General features: G+C 38.0%; 1 protein-coding gene across 1 annotated transcript in view; it reads right to left on the bottom strand.

Annotated features, from left to right (window-relative positions):
• Morc4 (MORC family CW-type zinc finger 4) overlaps positions 1-25572 on the bottom strand; it is a 57300-nt gene that overhangs the window by 27875 nt on the left and 3853 nt on the right. Inside the window, exons 3-9 of the mRNA XM_005076697.4 lie at positions 22296-22428; positions 16355-16572; positions 15133-15280; positions 12261-12393; positions 11661-11789; positions 9094-9213; positions 7394-7494 (exon numbers count right to left, since the gene is read on the bottom strand). Coding sequence (XP_005076754.1) covers positions 7394-7494; positions 9094-9213; positions 11661-11789; positions 12261-12393; positions 15133-15280; positions 16355-16572; positions 22296-22428 — 982 coding nt within the window. The remainder of the gene's footprint in view (positions 1-7393; positions 7495-9093; positions 9214-11660; positions 11790-12260; positions 12394-15132; positions 15281-16354; positions 16573-22295; positions 22429-25572) is intronic.

A 25572-nucleotide genomic window follows, 5' to 3' on the forward strand; every position in this document is an offset into this window, starting at 1 on the left:
TGCTCTCATTGCTACTATTTTTGATCACACAACAGGCAAATGGCCTTTTCTGTTATGTTCTCTATGATTACAAGTTTCTCCTCTAGTTAAAATGATGCCCAGGACATTCAAAGTGATAGAATTTTATTTTCACATATTTTCCTGTTTGAGGAGTCAGATGTTAAAAACTAATGCACTCAAAAGCACAAACACACATATATACATGCACATATACGTACATATATATACATAACCACACATATATGCACTAGAGAAAATTAGAACATGACTATAACTTTCCAGAGGAAAATACAGGTTCATAAAACAAGTGAGAAAACTTTAAGATTACACTCTACCTGGTCCCTGGTACAGAGTTAGCTTATAGCAAACCACACCACTGACACCAAATAAACAAAATCAACAAAGCTAATCCTAGGAAAGGGGGGAAGAATCTCATTTCCAGAATTACTGTGTTATAAAGACCACAATGCATACAAAGAAACACAAAAATGTGTTATGATAAAAGAAAAATGAAATCCAAAGAAATAGTCCCTGAAAAAGTTCTGGCTTAAAGATGCTCCAAAACCCTAAGGAAGGTGTGAAGGTAGACAAGTTCAAACAGTCTTTGAACAAAATGGAAATGGTAAGAAGAGGACAGACAAAAGCTAAAAAATAAAATAAAATGCAGAATTGAATAGAATAGCTAAAACAGACAATTCACTTGATGGAGTCAAAGGCAGGACAGACAAAAGTATCTGGGAGCTTAAAGAAATTCTAAAATTGAAGAACAATAAGAGAACATTTAGAAGATGGAAATAAAGTCTAAAGGACATGTACAGCACCACCTGTGGTTCACCATAGGCACTGTAGAAGTCTAAATTGAAAAGAGACACATGCATCTTAAATGTAATCTCTCTGGAATATATATATATATATACATATGAAAAGAATTTAAACATTCCACTATAAAATATCACCTAAACATAAAACAGCGATTTAGGAAATGAGAGAAGCAATAAAATGTATTGCCAAATGACAGTCATCTTCCCTTACTAATGATTACTTTAAATGTAAATTTATTCAACCCAAATTCATAAATATATGATGCCATATGATATGACAAGAAGAATATTGGTCCCTTGAGATGGTTCAGTGGGTAAAGTTTGCCATCCAGTTTCATGTCCTGAGCCTGCATATGCTCACATGTGCGCACATACATATAAATATTTTTTAAATCAATAAAAAAGAATATGGCAGACTGTGATGCCTAGAAACAGTGCTACTATAAAAATACCTAAAAATGAGGAAGTTCCTTTGAAAGTGAAAATTGGCAGTCTGGGATATCTCGGAGGATCAGGAGTTCAGGGTCATCTTAAGGTTACACAGGACTCTGTTTAAAAACAGAATAAAAGGAAAATAAAGAAATTCGGCTAAGGTTTGAGAAAAATGCCAGAGTCTAACTGCACCGAGTAGACTTTGAATAGACATACGGATGGATGTTAACTAAACTGGGGAGGGCTCTGAAGGAAGTGGAGAAGCAGGGTAGAGAACCTAGAAATTGCCTTAAAGACTGCCCAAATAATTGTAAGTAGAGTTAGAAACACAGATGGTAAAGATACTACTAACCAAGGCTCAGGGGAAATGAGCCAACACATTACTGGAAAATCTGAAATATGATCCTAGCTACATAGTCACAGAAAGCTTAGCAGAAACATGTCCTGTAGTTCCATGGATAGAACAGCTTGGAAATGATGAATTTGTACATTTGGCCAAGGAACTCTCTAGATAAACTGCTGAAGCTGTGTTCTCTGGCTGGTCATGTAAAATGCAGGAAAGAAAAGATAAATGAAAAGAACTGATAATGCGAAAGGAACCAGAATTTGACAATCTGGAATATTCTCAGCCAGTCAAAACCACAAAGGATATCAAAATGTACAGATTCATTGTTAGGACTGTGAGCTCTGTGAATGAAGAGTAGGGTTGGACCATCATTAGCTAATATCTCAGTCAGATCAAAAGGTCAAAATATTCAGCCACATACAAGGCTCTTTGGGATTATTAAGCATGTGACCTGTGACCCATGGACCTCCACAACCATCTCAGCTGAGGACAAGAAGAGAAATAAGATTATCTACGGAAAATCACTCTAGAAACTTTGTTAAGTGGAATGAATATTCATCACATCCATGGAAGACCTACAAGGATTTTTGTTGTTGTTGGGTTTTTTTTGTAGCTTTGGAGCCTATCTTGGCACTCGCTGTATAGACCAGGCTGGCCTTGAACTCACAGAGATCCGCTTGCCTCTGCCTCCCGAGTTCTGGGATTAAAGGCGTGTGCCACCAATGCCCGGCGACCGACAAGGTTTTGGAGATGGCAGGAGCACAAACACATTCAGCTCTGACTTACATGAATAAATGGGGGAGAATATACAACAAAAGAATCACACTGAATTTTTAAAAATATATACATTACAAGTAACATTATACACACCGAGAAGACTGTAACTAGGACTATGTATGTATACACACATACATATGTGTATATAACAATGACTACTGAAAAAAATAAGTCATGAATTTGAAAGAGAGCAAGAAGAGGTATATGGGAAGGTTTGGAGACAGAAAAGAGTTAAAGAAAATGATGTAATTATATGATCATCACAAAAATAAAATAAATATTTAAAAAGAGTCTAGTGACAATAACCTGATGAAATTACTCTGCTGTAAAAATATACATACTAGTCTTCATGAACAGGTAATTTTGAGAGTTGAATCATAGCCCAGAAGGTGCTTCGATGATAGGGGGCAGTGTTGTAAGCCTCAGAAAATTATGCTTGGTCATTGATATTTAATGGAATTTGCATAACTGGATTCATGAAATTGCTTGGTACCTGTAACTCCTTTTCTTTTCACTTTAAACCTCACTTGACACAGAACTTTTATATAACTGGTGTCCTGTGAGTCTCCTGCTATTATAGCAGTAAAATATGAGAGAGAGAGATATTATCCCCATGTACATCAGAATTAGATATGAAATATAGGACTTCTGAGATGATGACACTTAGCTAAGACTTTAGACTGAAACTTTTGATGATGTTGGGATGGGATAGAGCAAGTACTTTTTGATTGTTGATGCACCGGAGGACAGACTGACAAATAAAACAGTAGTCTTTCAAAGATGTCTAGGTAACAATCCCTAAAATCTGTGACTGTCTAAGGTTATACACAGTAAGAGAGTTATTGTTACTTATCTGCTGACCTTACAGTAGGAAAAGTATTCTAAATGTCCAATGTACGCACAGGCCTTCAAGTGTGGAAGAGTGAGCCAGAGGAGTCAGAATCAGAGGAGTCAATGTGATTATGGAAACAAGTTACTGGAATGATGCAATGTGAGGAGGATGCAACTCATCACTGCTGACTTTGAAGTTGGAGAAGAGGGCCTTGGGCCAAGGAATGCTGGCAGTCTCTAAAATTGGAAAAGAAAAGGAATCGGATTCTCCCTTGGAGTCTCCAGAAAGGAAGACAGCCTGCCAACACCTTGATTTTAGCCCAGTGAGATCTGAGTAAGATGTCTAACCAACAGAACGCTAATACAGTCAATTAGTGTTGTACTAAGCCACTAAATTTATGGTCAATTGTTACAACAATAGAAGATGCTTTCTGCTCGTTGTAGACAAAAGTTGAGGATCACTGTTCTTGCGTAAAATATAAATTATCATCTGGATCCTCTAAAACCATCAGATATAACTTGGCACATAGTTCAGAAATAGGGGTTCTAATAAAAGGGTGTGCCAATGATAGCCTGTTGGGTACACCCTCCTTGCTGCTTGTTTTGTGAACAAAATTGTACTAGCACAATACTCACTCCTTTACTTACTGTCAATATATACTTTCATACTATGACAGAATTGAGAAGTTGGGTAAGAGACTGTGTGGTCTACAATGACTCTCTGACCTTCTCAGAAAATATTTGCCAATGTCTGCTTTAGGATCTGGCCCTCCATTAACCATTTTGTTTGCTGTTTCTTCATTTATGTACATCACCTTATCTCCATTTGCCCCTCAGAGTTCTTGTCACTACAGTAGCTCAAACAACTGTGTACCAGCACTCCTTTCCTTTTAGACATCCTGTATCCTTTTAAGTTTGTAGTATGTATTTATACTTGTGGGTGTTTTCTCTGCAGGCATGTCTGTATACCACATGTGTGCCTTGTGCTCATGGAGACAAGAAGTACCTGTTGGATCCCCAGGAGCTATTGTTGTTTGCTGGCTTTTTTGAGACAAGGTTTCTCGGTGTAGTCTTGTCTGTCCTGGAACTTGCTCTGTGGACCAGACTGGCCTCGAACTCAGAGATCCATTTAATGCATATCTTACTTAATATAATCTACCTAAAACTTTCCTTATCTGTCTCATCAGAGCATTTTCCCTGTATAGAACCAAAGAGGTCTATGAGCCATTTTAATGCTATTCAGTTGTTTTCAGGTGTGTGATAATCTATTATTACAAACAGAATGCAAAGTCCTTAAAGTAAGCAACTATGTTTTGAAATTCTTTGGAAGATTCTACAAAACCTATTCACTGTGTTATGTGTTAATGGCTTGCTCAGTTAAATGCTTTGGTTGCTTTTTTAAGGCAAAGTTGACTCTATAAATGTTTTAAGTTTGAACCATGATATTTATAGCTAAAATCTAATATCTGGGTTGTTCAAAGTAATGTATTACAGATGATTTCTTCATAGATATTCTAGTAGTATGATAGTTGGTTTTATTATTTGTACTTTTGGATCTGTAATAGTCACAGGAGGAATTTGTGACAGCAAATAATGTTATCTAATCCTTCCCTCAAATTCCCATTTTTGAGAGGGACAAGTGGAATGGAGGGTCTTGCTATATAGATGAGGCTGCCCAAGAACTCATTATGTGGCCCAGGCTGCCCTTGAATTCACAATCCCATGGCCATAGCCCCTGGGTGTTGGGATTAGTATCTGGTTTCAAATTCCCATGTTTTTATGTAAACTCTTTCTCACTTTGTATGACGTGTACGTAACGGGCATTAGGACTGGGGATTTAGCTTAGTAGTAGAGTTTGTGTTTGCATATGCAAGGACCTGAGTTCAGTCCTCAGCATAAAGGCATAGGACATGGTGATTCATTCCTATCATCACAGCACTTGTGAGATGTGGGCAGAAAGTACAAGAATTCAAAACTACCTTCAGTTGCATAGTGAGTTTGAGGCAAGCATGAACAATATGACATCATGTCTTTGAAAACAGTGGAGCTAAATGGATGAATCTGTGGCTAAGTGTGTTGCTGCTCTTGGAGAAGGACCAAAGTTCAGTTCTCAGCACCCACACAGCAGTTCACAACCGTCTGTAACTTCAGTTCCAAGGGACTTGATGTCATCTTCTGCCATTCACCCAGCACCAGGCATACATGTGGTATACATATACACATGCAGGAAAAATTACCATACACATAAAACAAAAATAAATATTTTAAAAGTAGATGGCATTGACACCCAAACTGGGTAATAAGTAGCACATTTATTATTCACAAGACTCTATGTATGTTAGTATTGTCATTCTGTTTTTAGTAAAAATAAATGTATGGTAATTATTAAATTACTTAAGCAGAAATCCTACATGTTTATAGAATGCCTTTATTTTAGCTCTCAGATTCATCATACTAAAACTATGCATCAAAAAACAAAGGTCTAATGTATCCAATAGAAAAATAGACTTTTTATGGTGGTATGTTGGCAACAATAATATGGAAAGCTGTTGAAACATTTTAATATCTAACATTTGGATTTCATAAATATTATTTAGGTAATTATCATAAATTCGTCACTTTCACTCAAAAGAAGGAATAGTTGGTTTCATTAAACCTTTCTAAACTTTCACATTTAGGAGACAAGTCTTGGTCAAGGTCTTCATTATGGGTCAAATTCACTTTAAATGATTAATTTATTTGAATCCAGAACACACTGTTGCCATAACCACTGATAAGCTTGAGTATTAAACCCAATTATGTTTAAATTAATTTGGGATTGCCACTCAAATCGCTATCTCTTTGTCAAACCCTACATCTAAAGTTCTTATGGTCTCATATAAATGAAGGAACATTTAATTAACTTTGTTGTAGCTTGAAGCACAAAAAAACATTTCTGAGAAACGATTTTTCCTCCCACTCTTAGAAAAAGATACTGCTGGGATTTTAAATAGAATGATACCAAATGTTCTCATGTCTTCTCTTTCTTCAGATTCCAAGAACACCCCCTACCTTTCTGTGCTATTACCTACACTCTACTTTGCTTAGAACACTATTTCTCACCCTGGGGATGCAACCCTTTTGACAAACAATCTCCAAAAAAAATCACATTATGATTCATAACACCAGTAAAATTACAGTTATGATGTAACAACAAAATAATTTTTATGGTTGGGGGTCACCACATCATGAGGAACTGTATTAAAGGGTGACAGCATCAGGTTGATGAACAACTCACTGACTTAGTTCACCTAGAACTTTTCAGTCAAGTTTAAGCTAAATATGGTCTGTTTTGTGAAGCTTTCTTTGATTTTCTTTAGTAATATTTAAAGGTAGTCCTCAGCCAGGTAGTGGTAGTGCTCAAGTTTAATCCCAGCACTCGGGAGGCAGAGGCAGGTGGGTCTCTGAGTTTGAGGCCAACCTGGTCTACAGAGCGAGTTCCAGGGCAAGCAGAGCTGTTACACAGAGAAACCCTGTCTAGAAAAACAACAAACAAACAAACGAACAATCACACCGTAATTATTTTATGTGTATTTGTTTCATATTTTCATGTACCACATTTGTTCATAAAAATCAAGGGTTCTAATTTCTTTTATCCTATGTCCTTTACCTAACACATACAAGGTATCAAATCTAGGGTCACATGCATGATAATCTAGCATTCTATTACTGAGCTGTATCTTAAACACCAAACTTATTTTCAAGTCAATTTTAACAACTTCTTCAGTTCCTAAAACATCTGTATTGGTAGGTGTCAAGTTCCCTTCTGATTCTGAACTACGTATCTTCCCTAGATGCTTCTGTGAGTGCATACATATCTACCTTGTTGTTCTAACAGTTACAAAAGTTAACATTTCACTGACTTCAAGAAAATTTATGGGACAAATTTCAATTCTTCTTCCCAAAATGTGCTCAATAGCTTCATTCATCTGAAGGACAAGGTCCTTCATTTGACCAGAAATCTTTTGTCAAAACATTTCTATATTTTGTAATTTCTAAAAGGTAAAGTAGAGATCTTGGAAACTATATTTGCAATCATTCTCTGCTAACTTCTCCAGTTGGATTTTAGCGGTGGTTGGGAAACTTCAGAGAGCAGGATGGTATCTGAGCAATTTATCTGAAACATCTCAGGTTGAGAGTGACTCACCGGTATTCCTTGGTGTACTCAAAGTCTTGTTTGTTGTAGGCAGGTTTTAGGAAATTGCACTCAATGACTCCAATTACTCCCACACCTTCTCCACAAGTTGGCTTAGAAGAAAATGTTAATTTCAACACATTACTATTGAAGGCCTAGAGGCATTTCCTTTTGATTCCAAAAAATAATGGAAAAAGGTTACACAGTATTTATGGATAAGGAAAGGCCATGAAGTTGTAGAGGAACACACAGAGTACACTTTAGTAGACTGGTCCCTGGCAAGCTCAAAAAGAAAGATTTTCTTTTTCTTTTTTTATTTGTTGGAAATAAGACTTTTTTCATACACTTATGCTCCATCACAGTTTCCCCTCCCTCTGCTCTTCACAGTTCTTCCATTCTTCTCCACCTCTCACCCCGTCCGGATCTGCCCCCTTTCTGTCTTTCAGATTGTTCAAACAATCATTCACAGATCCCTAGAATTCCTCAGCTCTAGTAGCTATCTATACTTCATCCACATGACTCCATTTTCAAGTGCTTTATATTCTAGGATTGCCAAGAGGTTCACTGGAATAAAGGATTTTACATTGCTAAAAAGCAAAATTATATAACAAGGTTCTGCAGAAGTGAAATGAAACCTTATTTAAAAATTAGAGGTGTGATGTAATCACCAAATCTGAATCCTATAACACAGGCATTTCATACATATAGAGGCCACCAAGAACTACCAGAGTCAGAGGGGAAGTGCAAAAGATTTGGGGGTTTTCAAGCTTGTCTCACTCTTTACTAGAGTCAAGGAGTAATTAAACTGACACATAACCAGGAGTTGTTTAAAGATGGTGTAACAACTGGGTGGTGGTGGCGCATGCGTTTAATCCCAGCACTCGGGAGGCAAAGGCAGGTGGATCTCTGTGAGTTCGAGGCCGGGCTGGACCGACAGCCTCCAAAACAATACAGAGAAACCCTGTATCGTAAAACCAAAAAAAAAAAAAAGATGGTGTAACAGGGAAAACCAAGACCTCACAGTTAACTATTCTGGGGCTTTTATTACTGTCCTACTATGCCACACACAGCCGTATATATTCCCTGGGCTTCAGTCATCTAATCTTCAAAATAGGAACAAAGTGATCGCTTGTGGAAATCAGTACTTTAAATAATTGTTAAATCATTAAAAATAATGGTAACATTTGTGTAGTTTGGCCTATGAAATATTTCAGACCATTTATCACACTTACTATCTTTTAACCCTCTAATTTGATAGGAAGATAAAGAAAACTGTTTCTACTTTACTAGCATAGAAATTGAACCTCAAAGGAGTTACTTGATTTATCCAGGAATATAGCTTATACATAGAAAACCCAGAGCACAAATCTTGATTTTTTTCAGCCACTAGAGTTTATGAACCTTCCAATATACCTTTACTGTCTCCAAAAATAATTAAAACTATTTTACACGTTAATAAGTTGACATGGTGTGACTGGTATGACTGAACCCTATCCCTTATAAACAGACAACTAGCTGCTGGGTTAGCACCTGAGAAACGAAGTTTTTCCACATCGGACACCTCACATATTGATCCAGAATTTCAGTGTCACAATCTAATAAGTGTCATGAGATGGGTCTGAAAACCATTAATGTGCCTATCTTTCCAGAAATTTAAGATTCTCTTCACATTCTTTGCAGACCTCTATGACAAAGCAATATTAATCACTCACCTTTAATTGGCAGCCCACCTTCTCAAAGGCCTTAATAAGGCGGTTGTTATGATACATCATTACTCCAAACTGGTTGTGATACTTGCAAGAGAATCCAAACGTGATTCTCACCTGCTTATTCTGAGAAGAAAATCATTAAGGAGACAAACTCCAGAGGCTCCAGGAGACAAAAAGTATAAATTATAGAAAAAAATCAAAAAACAAAACAAAAACCCCAGCAAATGGCACTGCATGTGAATCAACAAAAACTTGCTAGAACGCATGTAAAAAGTAAGCAATGTCTTGCTCCACTTTTTTGTTTTGTTTATGTGTTTTCAAGACAGGGTTGTTTTTCTGTGAAACATTCCTGGCTGTTCTGGAACTCTATTTGTAGACCAGACTGGTCTCTAACTCAGAGACTCGCCTGCCTCTGTCTCCTGAGTGCTGAGATTAAAGGTGTGTGTCACCACTGCCTGCTCTAATTTGGCTGCCACAATGCCAGCTAGCTACTGTGCTCCACCACCTCTTTCTTGCACAATGGATTGAATCTCTGAAACCATGAGCTTAAATAAATCTTTCTTCCCTTAGTTTCTCTTACTATCTGTCACAGAAATAAAAAAAAATCTTACAGACTCTATAAATGACAATTTATGTACATCAATACCATAGGGCAAAAGGATCAGGAATGATGAAAACATAATACAATTGGTAAACTCAGTACTCTAATATATGATTCAGAACATATAAAGTTTCTGAGCTCTAGGAATGCAAGACAAACTTCAAATAAGACGTTATTCCAAAACAGCAACAACAACAAAAGGAATAAGACAAAACTTGCCCAAATCAACCAAAAGTCTCATAACATAAATTGACATTTTAAAGAGAATGATAGTCAAATATTTTGTGCTGTACACTTTTAATGGACTGAAGGTACATTGTGGGAGGAAATAAATCAAATTTGTGTGAAGAGCACAGAGAGTAGTAAAGAGGAATAAATAAATCAGTACCAATTACCTTGTTCTGCACTCATCTCTGGAAAAATAATGCCAGTATTTGGGGTTTCATTTTAGTCACGTCAACACTGACTCTGTTTGACTGGAATTGTAGTATGAGAAGGTAACTGGATTAATAGGAAGGAGAGCTGAGATAACTATAGAATGTATCATTGAAGTTAGCCTGATAGAAACCCACAACAGTAAGAAGTCATACTCAGGAAAGGGACATGTCATACAACAGAATCTGGAAAAACATGAAGTTAGAGGGACTCTGCTAAATGCACAGCCCTCCATCCTAACCTACATAAGGTGAAGTCATTAACAATTTTCTCACTTGCTAGCTCTGACTCTAAGTTGAGCTTGCTTAGGCAAATTTCCTAGTAGAGAAGGTATATGTTTCCAAAAAAAAAAAAAAGAAAATCCACTCTGAGTAATGACTACATGTATATTTTAAATAAGCAGTTTCTAATCATGGCATGGCAGTAAGGAAAAAAGAAGTAAAATAATGTCTTTGATTTTTAAAATTCAGAGAACATGTCTATAGGGCCACGAGTTGTATTCCTGGCTACTGCAAAATAAAAAAGGAAGTGTTCATAAATACTTGAGTTCTCAGTCTTCTGAAGACTAGTTTTTTCCTCAAAATGCCACCAGTGAAGGTGGTTAACTAGCATAGTTCATCTCAAGATTGTCCCTCGTGTCTGAAATCCACTTACAGTGCAGTGAAGTATAGAAAAGCAAGTGCTCTTCTGGGTGCCTGTAATTATGAAAAGGTCCCAGAAAATCCATGTTGAGCTTGTTAGTGATTCATCTCCTCCCACAAATACCTTTAATTTCCACTCACTAATTCACATCCAAGTTTAAATCTGGACCAGTTACAACATAAGGTGTAAGACAAACAACTTCAACTAAAATTTTTAATCAAATGTGGGGCTGTAGAGATGGCTCAGCGCTTAAGAGCACTGCCTGCTCTTCCAAGGTCCTGAGTTCAATTCCCAGTAACCACATGGTGGCTCACAATCACCTGTAATAAGATCTGGTGCCCTCTTCTGGCCTGCAGGCATACACGGAGGCAGAACACTGTACATATAATGGATAAATACATCTTTAAAAATTTTAATCAAATGTAGTGGGACTATCTATGGGTGTGATTCTCAAATCTGGCTGTTCATTGGTATAAATTGAGGATTTACAAATAAATATATGTAATAAAAAATTTCAAAAAGTCAGGTGTGACAGCATATAATTGTAATCTTAGCACTCAGGAGGCTGAGGCAGGAGGATTACCTCAAGATCAATGCTAGCCTGTGCTAAACAATGAGTTTCAGGCCAGTATGGAATACTGTGAGAGGCCCTGTCTCAAGATAAATAAATAAGTAAATCAACATTAGATTTTAAAAATCTGCTGAGCCTCTGTTTTATTTAATAGTCTGCAGTCAGTTTCTGATAAAACTGGTGGGGGACACTTACAAAATTCTTCCTACAAGGGTAGTGTTTTAACACACAACTTTGAATTGGTACAAGGCAGGGATTTGGCTGTGTACCAATAGAGAGATTAAACCCCAGAATCAAGAAGTCAGCAGCATGTAAGGATACTGTGAAGGGAGACTTATATACATCATGTTCCACGTCTGCAAGGCTCTTAGCAATCATCTGGGTAGTCACCTTCTTTTGCCGCAGAAAAATCTTCATCCGGGGCTTCATATACAGAATACTACAAAACGCCTATGGATTTGTGAAAGGAAAGTTGTTATGCATATTGTCAATTCTACGGATACCTCACTAAAACATCACTAGCCAACTGTGCCTAGGCTTGGCAAATATTTGGTTGCATTTCTATACTTTTTCACAATATGGAAACTACCATTTTGAGAAAGTAGCTATATTAACTAAACTGCTTCAATGTAGATGTGAAAAGGAATTCCAGCAGAGTATCATCTCTACACACTTGCACTTCAACTCTGTTCTAAGATGTTTTCTAGTTGTAGGAAATTGTACGTCCCACCGTTGAAGAACTTTTCTTTTCTTTGTTTGTTTTTGGAGTCAGGGTTTCCCTGTGTAGCTTTGGAGCCTGTCCTGGAACTAGCACTTGTGGACCAGGCTGGTCTTGAACTCACAGAGATCCATCTGCTTCCCAAATGCTGGGATTAAAGGGTTGCACCACTACCGCCTGGCTGAAGGACTGTTCTTACTCACCCGTAAAGAATACTCTGTTTCTGGCAGCTCGGAGGTAACACCACCAATCTCTTTTCCTTCACCATCGAAGTCTGATACCAGGATATCATATTGATCTGTGTCAAAGTCCAGCTCAGACTTTCCATCTTTGTTTCTAAGTAAAAGAGACAAGTAGCAATTTAGAACTGACTCCCTTGTGTATGTGTGTGTGTGTGCATTAGGAACCTAAGAGAAATAAAATATAAGGTAATACTAGGGTATATGCTGCTTTTCCTGACTATTCCTCCAAAGTAACTACGAACTATGAAATTTGAGGAGCACACCATATTTAAGTTGTTCCTATTCTAAATCAATCTACCATGTTTCATAGCGTTGGTGATGCCAGGTTCATAAAGAAAGACAAGAAGGCATATGGAATATCTGTGATCTGATGAGGTGAATGCTACCCTCAAAGCAAGATTTTACATATCAGCTTTGTGACTGCTGCTAAAACAAGTCACTAAATATCACTATTTCCAACTGAATGAACACATGAATCCAAATCAATTTCTGCTGACTTCAGCAGCCAACTATGGACTAATAATATACCAAGATTTTCCCCAGATCTAGTCCTATGTCTTCCCTCCCCTCAAGACAGGTCTCGTTAGGTATCCCAGACTGACCTACAACTTACTGCATACACCAGGTTTGCCTCAAACTCAGAGAAACCCACCTACCTCTTCCTCTATGGTGCCTAGCACTAGGAGTTAAATGGTTAAACGGCAACACACATACATGCACGTGCACACACACCACTACCACCACCATCAACAACAACACCAACTACTACTACTACTACTACTACTACTACTACTACTACTACTACTACTGAGCATCATCTATTTTCTATCCCTCTGAAATATGGAATCATAGTACACATATAATAACAGTGGTATTCCTTTCATATGGACCTTTCTTATTCTCAGTTTTTTTAACTACTTAAGCTTTAAAAGTACTTGAAAGGCTACTTCTCTCCAAGACCATGGGCAATCTCACCATTTCAATATCAGGGGAAAAAAACATTAAGAATCACCTTTGCTCCTGGGGGAAAAACCTTTAAATTTGTTTTTTAAGAGATGGATTACAGAGACAATCTCTCTATTAGAACAACAGTTTTCAAACTGTTCTGTGGAACAGTAGTCCCTGGAGATATTCTTAAATAAGAAAAGGAGAAGGTTGTGTGAGCAAACAAAATTGAGAAACAACTGTTAGCCTGTAGAGTCCCCTCAAGATCCAACATTAACTTCCTTCACACTCCCAGCTCAAGCTCAAGCCCAGAGTTGCTGGGCTGAAAACTTACCTCCATTCTCAAAGCTGACCAGGAACCATTGCGGCATGCAGCCTGTATAAGACCCACACCAAGGCAAAGGTGTGCTCTGGAATTTTCAGGATAACTGTGATTCTTACTATCCTAGCACACTCGTACAAGCACTCTAAAGAATGTCCCTATCTTCCCTTCCCCTCATCTTTGCCATCTAAGAAAAAAAGATCGGGAGAAACATTTTTTAATGGGATATACTAAGCCGGGCAGTGGTGGCAAACGCCTTTAACCCCAGCATTCAGGAGCCAGAGACAGACAATCTCTTTGAGTTGAGGCCAACCTGGTCTATAAAACGAGTTCCAGGACAGGCTCCAAAGCTACAGAGAAACCTTGTCTCAAAAAATGGGATATACCAATACTATATGACTCTTTTAAATATTAGCACATGACTGTATCTTCAAAGTCTTTAACAAAGCAATAAGTAGGCTTTAAGACAGCTTTTCTCAAAATTATTTGATCATGAAAGCTTTTGAGTGTAACTGTGAAATAATGTACAAAGAAAAAGGTGTGTTTAATATGTGTAAATCATCGGGAATACCACAACAAAACAGTTACCAGTTATACAAATTATATCATTAAGGTTTTCCCAATGGGGCATATTAGCCCTACTTATTTTTAATTATAATTACAGTGCCTATATAATTCAGCATTCTTTTAATGTATATACTTCACCAGCTAAGAAATTGGAAAAGTGCTTGACATATAGAAAAAATGAACATATTTGTGGATTGTTCTATTAAAGAGATAAGTAATCATCCAATGTTATAATAAAAGTTTTAGGGTTTCTGTGTTTAAGCTTTCTTTTTAATTATTTATTTTTATTTTATTTGCATGTATTTCTGTGTGAGTGTGTCAGATCTTGGGGTTATAGAGAGTTGTTAACTGTTGTGTGGTTGCTGGTAATTGAACCCGGGCCCTCTGCAAGAGCAGTCAGTGCTCTTAACCAGCCCTATGTTTAAACTTTAATACACTCTTAAATGTATCTATTAGCCATGCCAAAATTAAAAGACGCATCATAGACTGTCTATTGATTGTTGTGTTAGTTTTAAAGTTATGATCTTAATACAGCTCCATTATAGTTAAAACTTATTTGCTTCAAAGATTTTTGTCTATTCCAAGATATTCTAAAAGCATGAATACAGGATTTCTTATTTTTAAACTATGGTATTATTTCACTATAATCGTTCTTATTAATTCATCTTAGTTGGTCAATGCATAAAATAACCATCATCTGTCAACCTTAAAACAGTGTCAATAAACATGGAATGGAACTGTAAAGGATTCTGAGGCTGTCATAATAATGTTGCATTGTATTACCATGATGATTTGCAGTAGCAGCCTCAGGATGTGCACATTTTTACCTAATATACACATCATTTTACCAATGAGGAGCACTATTTCAAGAGACTCAAGAAAGTTACCGAGAGATGACTTTCTCAGTATTTATCCAATCTAATCTAGAAAATAATATTAAAATGCACTTTATCATACGATATGGGCTTATTAGAGTCTATTACCCCTGTAATACTATACCTCCGGACATTCCAAATGAGAACACGGGTGCCTTTTTTGCCTGGGATAGCATCAAACTGAGATAGCAGGTCTTTTTCACTGTTGAAAATTGAATAGTTCAAGATGGCTTCTAGGCTGGGCAACGAATCTTCAGTAACAATCATTTTTTGTAAAAAGAATTCAGTCAAAGAAAATCAATATCTTATGAGGATGGCATTAAGAGGTAAGAGTCATAATGAAACTGGGTTACAAAAAAGGACATAAAAAAGGAGGGCTAGCTGAGAAGAGGAAGAGGATCAGTGGGAGGGGTCAAGAGAGGGTGAAGTATATGTAATACAAACACATTATATACATGATAATGTCATAATGAGACACATTATTATCCAGTTGTGTAGATGAATAAGGAGTAATGAAAAGAGTGCCTTTGAGGTTACATGTAGACACAAAATCTACATGCAAAGGATGGGCATTACTGCTACAGGAAAGAAGGAAGTGGAAAGTCGAGAAAGGCTGTTTATTCGAACATCAAAATCAGTAAAGCTTGCAGAATACATCTGCGAAGATGCAAATTAAACAAAGAGAGTGCTTCACTTAAAAAAAAAAGGTTAAATGCCAAAATCTGGAAGAAGTTAAGTTCAATTCTTCCTTCCATCATAAATGAGAGTTCATCCAGGTATATACAAATGAACCATTCTGCTAGCAGATAATCTGGTAAACAGGACATTTCTAGCAGCACAAACACAAATGCCGTTAGCCTTTATGGGACAAAGGTCCTGAGAACTTTACCATGGAAAAATGTTTAGCAAAAAGATTTTTTTTTGGTTTTTCGAGACAGGGTTTCTCTGTATTGTTTTGGAGGCTGTCCTGGCACTCGCTCTCTAGACCAGGCTGGTCTCGAACTCACAGAGATCTACCTGCCTCTGCCTCCCGAGTGCTGGGATTAAAGGCGTGCGCCACCAACGCCCGGCGCAAAAAGATAATTTTATAAATCACACTGTAACAGTAAGAATTTGAACACAGAAAAAATTAAGCGTCTGCTAATGGTCCATGCTTTTTAAAAAATTATTTTATAGAGGGACTTTTCAGCTATGCTTGAGATGTCTGAATACCTCTTTAAATGTAAAAAAAAATCATTGGAAATATGAACTACCAAGTAACAGCTGGATTTGACCTGAAGAAGAGGTTCTGCCAACGTAGTCAGACTAATACTTAATCAATTACTCTCCATTTCTAGGAAGGATATTGCTTTGCTGGCTGAATGGGACAATTGGTACAATAACTGCCTGGGCCTGAATACACTCCAGGTAGGTCTGTGACAGAAGTCCAACAGCGAGAGTACACCCATTCTTGGTGAAGACAAGAGCATCTTTTCCTAACCGCATGGAACCCGACTTGAAACCATTACCAAAGACCCCGATGGGACACTGGCTCTTCTTTATTACTTTATCTGTGAAGCCGAAGCTGAAATTACAGAAGAAAACAGAAATGAGCAAGGTAAAAAGCATCCTAAAATAGTTAACATAGAAAATGGCTAGCTTACACATGCAGAATAGCAACATGTTCTGTTTTCACTCTCTTTAGTACTTCCAGGCAAAACATAGGAAATTATGATTGGGCTCTGAGACCAATTTTCCAGTGTGGCTTGTGTGTACTTAAATATTAAATAGTTCTATATGCCAGAGTCACACTTTGCAAATGAAATGCTCCTACTGACTAACATGACAGTGGGAGCCAGGGAAGGCCTTGCACAGCTGCCTTTCTTATTTAGCTAAGTCAGCCCTGACTTCTATGAGTCGGGGCTCTATGAAAAAAGTTGCTACCTGGAGAGGGTCGGAAAAGAGCCAGTGGTGCTAAGTGAGGTACTTGGACTAAGCACCTCCTTGTCTGGTCACATCACACTCTAAAAATCTCAAAGAGATCATTTATCTTGACAATTCCAACTCCCCACCCAAAGGATAACCCTCCTCATTCTAAGCGTCTGTTCCATCTGCTGGGACAGTTCACTGGAACACTGCCAAGGGATAAAAATAGGTAGTTCTGCCCGTGAATATCTGCAAACAGCTGCAGTATAAAGTCTCTCTTGTTCTATTAAAGGCCTCTCACTGAGTCACCTCAGCAAACTCTGCAGCCCCTTGCCATCAGCTTACTCCTAGAGTCAAAATCCTTCCCTTTTTATGTTTCCCATTTAGATACTCAGATATGCATCCAAAATAACCAAATATACAAGTATTTAAGCATGGGATGCCTACAAAATGGTCTTCCCCTTGTACCCTCCACTACCACAAGTAACACAATTTTGGGGGATTGTATGGCTCCAGATTTCACAATTTCACAATGATGTACACTGCTGTTAGTATAACATTTATTGGAGCCCTATGAGTTATACACTATTCTAAGCACTGGAGACACAACCGATATGAGTCTTGCCTTCATAACTGATAGGCAACAGGATTTCGTGTTAGTACAGATTAGCTGCTTCTCCATTGTCAGTGAAAGAGACACTGTCTGCATACGGCACAACTAAGAGGGTTGGTTTGGGACTTAGTCTTTCCAGTGGGAAGAGGGTTCAACTACCTATTCTCCATTTCCAGAAGACTGTGGTTTTGTGTTTACTACCCAATAAAAGGGAACAGCTTTCAATTTTCTGTTATATGATGTTATGTAACAATGTACTGATGTTCTCTAGGTCTTTGTGCATCCTACAAATAAATCTAATATGAAATGAAAACAAATTTCAGGGAAGTGGTCCTCTGAAAAGAGAACACTGAGTTAACATTATGTTTGAACCCTAATGATTCCAGGAAGTAAGGATTACAAACTGATACGATTCTGATATTTTCATTCTTCTTGTAGAAGAGCTGGCTGGAAAAGACAAAGTCATTAGGAAGATAAAGTTACAGTCTATGTAAAATACATCGATTATAAAGTAATATCCAAGTTTTAATAAACTGACTCTGGGATTCACTCTGAGAACTGAGAACTGGGAGTACTGTTCCTTATCTATACTCCAGATCTAATGGCATATCTAAAATTCAGGGACCTTCAGGAATAGGCCTTTGACCTGCCACATGAAATGAATATGCATGGTCATTAGGATTTATTTTTTCTACTATCACAAAACTTTCAATTACGTAGTCAAGGGAAAGCGGTACAACAGGCAAGCCGTCAATCTCTTATTTTCTAGTCTCCTCTACCATTTGTCACCTATTTCCCCCTCCATGTGTATAGATGCTTGTACTAGTTACTGTAAGTGGAGCAGGGGATGATATAAGGTTGAAAAGGTAAGTAATAGGGCAGAGTCAAAACCAGGAGGGAAAAGGATAAAAGCAAGGAGAAGAGAAACGGAAAGCTCTAGACTTTGTTCTATTACTAACTCTTCCATGTGCTTTATTTTGCCAAAGGCCCCATGTTAAGTATTCTATTTAACTGCAAGTACTTAATACAAGAGTGCTCAACATACTTAATGATAGAAATGTGTAGGTTCATACAGCTTTATATAGTTAAAATAATTTCAGAAGCGCTATCTTGGCTTAGATAGTTCATCTTCACTAAGTCAATCTTGTTCTATCCTCTCTTGTAACAAATACAATTGTTTATACACTAAAGGAAGTTGAAGACTGGCACTCTCAATGGAATACAAGAACATAGCAACTTCCTCTTGAATACTCTTAAGATGTCAGGAATCTAGATTCTAAAGAGATAAATTTAAATTGGGATGCTGACCAATAAAATGCACCATAGCAGAACTCCAGGGAAATACGTGAGCAGGCATTTGTTTGTTTCCTAGATACAGTGATGATGTGACGAGTACTGTGAGTTTCTGAAAGACTGGAGAGCAGGCTGTTACTCTCTGGCTGCTGTTTTGGAGCAGACCTACTATGTCATGGGATTCTGAGCAGCAAAGGCCTTCGATCTGTGGCTTTGTGTTTCTTTTTAATCTCTGGCCTTTGAAGAGGCTTTCCACTTTGCTAGGAAAGGCTGTTGAATGGATATATACTGATTCACATACTATCCAAGAAGCCAAAAGGGCCTTAAAAACTGAACGAAAGGTTTTCTTTTAGTTTTGTTCTTCCCCTTGAGGTGCTAAGGATTAAACACAAGATCTTCACATGTCAGGCAAGTGCTCAGTTACTTGGAGGAACTACCTATTCAGCACAGACTTTGCTTTTTGAGTTTGATTTTCATGGGTTTCTGTGTTTATGAAAGAAACAGCTCCTTCACTTACACATCCTAGTTTATCAGCCTGAAAACAGGAAGAGTAGCATAGTGAGTCATGAAAACAGGCACAGGATACCAATAAATATCGGGGTCAAACAGAATGGCTATAGGCTTAATACTTCAATATACTGCATAGCAACTTCTATTATTTTTTCCAAATACAAAATAAATATGACACAAAATGAAAAATAGAAAAATACTTTACACAGCAATAATATTCAAAACTACCTCTGAAGTTTAGAGTGTTTTTTTCCTTCAAAAATGTTGGTGGTCTAGGGACATAGAGACCAGATAGAATAGTCCTTGCTGGTAATGTACAAGGCCCTGCCAGAAAACAATTGTGGAAAGTGAAGTCTTGGGTTAGATGGATGACACTAAATGATCTCCTTTAAATAAGTGGTATCTTTTAGCTAATTCACATTTCTTTTGAGATACAATCACAAGTAAAATTCAGTATACAAACTACATTTAGTACTCATTAACACAGCTTTCAGAATCATTCATTAGTAAGAATTTACTGAATGAATTTGGAACGAAACTAGTGGTTGCTTTTAAGAAATATTGTATTTGTTTTTACTTTATGTAAATGGGTGTTTTGCCTACATGCATGTCTGTGTATAACATGCATACAGTGCCCACGGAGGCAAAAAGAGGGTGTAAGATCCCCTGGAACTGGAGTTATAGACAGTTGTGAGCCACCATGTGGATGCTAGGAATTGAACCCAAGTCCTCTGGAAGACTCTTAAACGCTGAGCCATTTCTCAAGGCCCTGAACTTATTTTTAAATCATCCTCATCTTTCCTTCTTTCTTATAACTATATCAACTTTCATACAAGTAGTTGCAGAGAAAAATGGAAGGTGTTTATATTTGCTGGACTTACTGCTTGGTGCCCATGTAATTGGGACAAGGTGTTGTGGGAGGAAGTCGGTGGTGATTAGTAGGAGCTAAGGGGGTGGCTTGGTGTGTAAACTGCTTGATGTGTGAGCAAGAAGACCTGAGTTCAGGTCTCCAGGGCCCACATAAAAGCCTAAACTCAAAAGAGCATGAATGTAACCCCATCATCCAGGAGGTAGAAACAGAGGGATATCTGGGCATTGCTGGCAAGCTAGTCTAGCTTGAAGGTAAACTCCAGGTTCAAGGAGAGACCCTGTTTGGGAAAAAAAGGTGGAGAGTAACTGAGGAAAACATGTGACATCAACCTCTGGATTTCACACAAAGACATACAGATACACACAGATACACAAACATGTACATACATACAAACACATACAAAAAACGAGTGACCAGTAATTTTGGAGAAAAGTAGTAATGCAGAATTAAACATAAATATTATAGTACTATTCTACCTAAATTGTCTTCTTTTTAGTAGGTACTATTAATTTTAGAGAATAAAACTGATGTTGTGGATTAGAGAATCAAGCCAACTAACCCTCTCTCTCTCTCTCTCTCTCTCTCTCTCTCTCTCTCTCTCTCTCTCTCTCTCTGTGTGTGTGTGTGTGTGTGTGTGTGTGTTTCTCTCTCTCCATACACCACATAATGGATATATTTTTCTTTACTTCTAGAGTTTTCCCTCGAGTTTTGTTTTGGCAAAGCTTTGTTAGTACAGAAAGGCTTAGAACTCTCAATACTCCTAGCTTTTTCTCCCAAGCACTGGGATTACAGGCATGCACTACCATACCTGGAACTCAAATATTCTTCTAACTAAAATAGACTAAGACACTAAGGACTGGAGAGGTAGCTCACTGCTTAAGTGTACCAACTGTTCTTCCAAAGGACCTGGGTTCAGTTCCCAGCACACATATGGCAGTCCCAGAGTATCGGGAAACATATACATGTAAGCAAAACATGCATACACATAAAACAAAATATTATATTTTTAAAAAGAGAGACTAAGGTAAAAGAAGTACAGACTGCTTAGTAGTAAAACATAACTACTTACTTTGACCAAATTTCATTTTTTTCTTTGAAGTAACAAAGGTATTTCCCTACAAACAGCTACTAATTCAGAAAACTTTCCAATAAAATTATAACACAATGAATTTGTTTTCCATTTTTAGGACTCCGAGCCCTTTCCCTTCTCGTCAGCACTGATCCATTGTTACCCACACTTTACATGCTCAAGTTCAGGAAGCACATGGAGAGTTAACAACCACATCTGCTAAAAAGGAAAAAAAAAGAAGGAAAGGGTTGAAGAAACACCCATCTCGCACCAAGCGATATGGCAAGACAATACAGCACAAACATTCTCAACCACAGACGTTTAAAAATAATTAAACCAACTCGGTCTGGCAGTATGTATTTCTCTTCAGCTTCTCTAGTTAGAAAATACCCCCCTCTTAACTCCACAGCACTATGGTAAAACCTTCCAAGATTATGTGTGTGAATGCCTTCTGTTTATCTCTCATGGGGTTTCTTTATGCTCAGGCACCTTCACAGTTCTAACCTATGAGTCATCCTAACTCCAGTACTTGTGACTTAAGAATGAGTTTAGGTGAGTCATGAACCGGAGAAGGTATCAGATAAATGAAGAAACTCGACCTTTTATTTGTACCATCTTCTTTTCTTGAACTGCCATTCCTCACTCCCTCCCTACCCTTTCCTACCTTGTTAAATTGGACACATCCGTTACATCTCTATGTGAACAGCATTCTAAGTGGGAGACTTTTATAGACCTCTGATTAGGTTCTGCTGTGGACTTACCCCATGTATCTCATGCTTTCCTATTCTTACGCTTAGAGCATTTTATTATGGTTACTTGCTTTAGTCACCTGAATTGCCAGCTAGATTCTAAGTTCCATGAAGGCAGAAATAACGTCTGCTTCACAATCAGTGTCTTGACACCGAGATCTGCTTAATAAATATTCATAGGTAAATAGAGGTAAATGAAAATGTTATAGACAAGCTATGAAGCCTTAAACGAAGTCTGTGAAGTCAAGATAACAAAATAGGATAAAGACATTTTTACCTGAGCATTCGGTGGAGTTTGTGAGGCGTCATCCCACACCCATCATCAGTAAAGGTCAAACAAGGCTTATTCTTGACCTCCTCAACATCTATGAAGACCGTCCTGGCAGATACATCAGGATCTACAGCATTATCTGGAAAGGTAGAAATATGTGATATTAGAAACCCTCTTCTCGACAATCTATTAAAATCTCCAGCTCAGTACCATGATTTATAAATCTGTCTTTAATTCCTTCCTATGGATGTCCCAGAAGATAAGCAAGGAGACATTAATGGTGATGTGCTTACTGAGTTATGAAGGCAGATGGAGCCATGCAACTGATTTCTAGGCTTCACATAATGGATGATCCTGCAATCTGATTTCCCCTTACAAAAGTCAGAGTCTATGGGAAAATGTACTATTTGCAAAGCATTTTGCTTTGAATTGACTTTCCTACCTCTAGCCTCTAAGACACTTTACAGTTCAGAACACAGTGAAAGGTGGATAAAGTGAATAAGTTGAACCAGCAGTTTGGGTAAAGAAAACTGGATGTATCTTATGTACATTACAGTTTGTTTCTGGTACCATCTCCTCTGTTAAAGAACATGGGTATTGGTGTGGTGGTACATACCTTTAACTCCAGTACTTCAGAGGCAGGGGCAGGAGGATCTCTGTGAGTGCAAGACCAGTCTGGTCTACATAGCAAATTCCCAAACAGCCAGGGGTACATAGTAGAGAGATTCTGTCTCAAAACACACACACACACACACACACACACACACACACACACACACACGTATGCATGCACACACCGGTATTTTTGCTAACTTTTTTTATAGTTATACAGACCTCAACGAGTCAGAGGTTAAAATTAAAACATTAAATTGTCTGCTTAAACCCCAGCAATGGCAGCAAGCCTATTTTGAGAGAAACAGTGATCTGCTGCTTCTCCCTGTGCTAAATGTGAGGCTGTCTGGTGCTTGAAACAGACAACCAAATAACTGTAGAAAACTGCATAGAAATTTCCATGGTTCCCCCTGAAGTACATCTTCACAAACAGGTAATTATTTTCAAACTTAACATTAGTAAAAGTGACATGTCCTCTTTGCCAGAGAGTACCACTATCTGAAAGGCCACATCTATGGCCATAGGCGCCAGTTTACACAATCATTAACTGATGCAGATTACTAGTCGCATTAGGACTCACTAGCCATGTTAAAAGTACCTTCTATACAAAATGTTGGATAGTACTATTGTTTGGATATGGTTTGTTCCCTAAAAACTTATGTGCTAGAAGCTCTGTCTCTGGTATGGTGATGAGATGGTGGAACTTTTAAGAAGCAAAGTCTACTACAAGATAATTAGGTCACCAAGGATGCTACCTTGGAAGGGACTAACACTATAAGATCTGAAAGGACTGGATCCGTTTCCACTAAAATGACTTGCTTTAATCCAAGGCCACCCTGTGTGTTTGGCTCTTTCTGTACATGTCGAGCGCTGTTTTGACTTCTCTGGCACATTGTGATGCCTAGTGATACAGCTAGGGGGCCTTTTCAGGGATGCTGGCATGATGCCATTTGGATGTTCCAGCCACTAGAATCATGATTCAAATAAATTTCTTTATTTACAATGCACTTATGCTTGTGTATTTTGTTATAGTGACACAAAGTAGACTTACACAACTAGGTACCTAAATCATTTCTATTTCTACTAATTTATTTTTAAGCAGCAGAGACCTTCCTTTCTATATATCCTTCTTTCTCTTGCTGACATTATATATGGCTTTACTGATACCATATAGGTGGGCTGAGATAGTCACATGGGGTTCTGATCATATACTTGCATCAATACTGTTGATCAAATCATGTCATTTCTCCATTGGGAACACATCTTACAATCAGGAAAAGTATTACACTTACTCAAAATACTCATTTTTTACAATATAAGTGCACCAGTATCAGTTACAACCACTTGGATGTGTGGAATGTCTGCCAAATAAAACGAGACACAGATTAATTTCAGGTGATACAACAATGTTGCCAATCATTGATAAAAACTGTCACTGACTGCAATCTGGTAAAAAAAATCTGGACAGCTCCAGAAAGGGGTTTGAGGTCTACTGTAGTCAATCTATAAAATCCAAGGAGGACCCAAGCTCCATTTAAATGCGGTAATAGTCCTGGGGATATAGTTGAGCAGAACTTACAGGTTGGTAAGCAAAGGTGGCATTAGCAGAAATGTAGTTCTTTACTTTGTAAGAGGCCGTTCCCCCCTGCCCCTTAAACATCAGGACCTAGCATTTTACATCTGTCAGCATACAGGAAATTTTACTTGGCATGCAGGCTCTTATCAGTCACTCCTGCTGGTAGACAGCCAAAGCCATTGAGAGCAATACAACTTGTCAACCAGCTGGATAGCGTTTAGACATGGAAAATGATGAATATCAAGGACTTTTTTCTAATACTTTATGGACATTCACAATTCAAACACACAACACACACTGACTCCAATGACACACATATACTCTGGGATATGAAATGAATCAGTTTATGGGTCTCTAACAAAATCACTTCTTTTTTTCTCTAATGAAAGTTTGGGCCGAACATTACTAGGTTGTTTTTGTTTGTTTTATAGGAGGGTAGCAAAAAATCTGAAAAGAGCTTTGAAACTCTGCTTGCCAGTCCATACCCACCGATCTTAATTTCCCTAATGCTCTGTCTGACACTGACCTCTTAGGTCCCATATTCCCGGTACTTCAAGAACCTTCAGCTCATGTCTGACTGCTCCAGATAGCCACCACGAGACTCATGAACTGCCTCTGTTCAGACTCTTTGGCACTGTGGCCTTTCATGAGGCCTCAACAAATGAAAGTATAACATGATCAGCTCAATGGATGAACTTCTAGGGTCCTAACAAGACAAGCAGTTTCAATCTCACCTCTTGTTGTTCAGCACTGTAAGAATTGGACCAACATGTAGCATATCTTATCACATTTCAGGAAATCCATCTTCTAGCCCAGTCCAGCCCATTTAGACCATGAACAAATACAATGATAGACCCCCTCATTCCTTTACCTAGTATCCAGGTGAGAGCTGTCCTGTCTTCCTCTGTTTAGTCTGGATTCACAATTCCGTACACTAACAGAGTCCTACCTCTCCTCTCTTGGTCAGTGCCATGCCTTCCTTAGTGAGAAGGCCCTAGCTCAACCTTGCCTTTGGCTACCAAGTTACTTTAGCAAGAACATGAGAATCCGTATAGCCTAAGCTGTTCCAAGTCCATCCTCTACATGATTTCTTGT

This window comes from Mesocricetus auratus, unplaced genomic scaffold, assembly GCF_017639785.1.
Source record: "Mesocricetus auratus isolate SY011 unplaced genomic scaffold, BCM_Maur_2.0 Super-Scaffold_100003, whole genome shotgun sequence".
In the NCBI taxonomy this organism is placed as follows: Eukaryota; Metazoa; Chordata; class Mammalia; order Rodentia; family Cricetidae; genus Mesocricetus; species Mesocricetus auratus.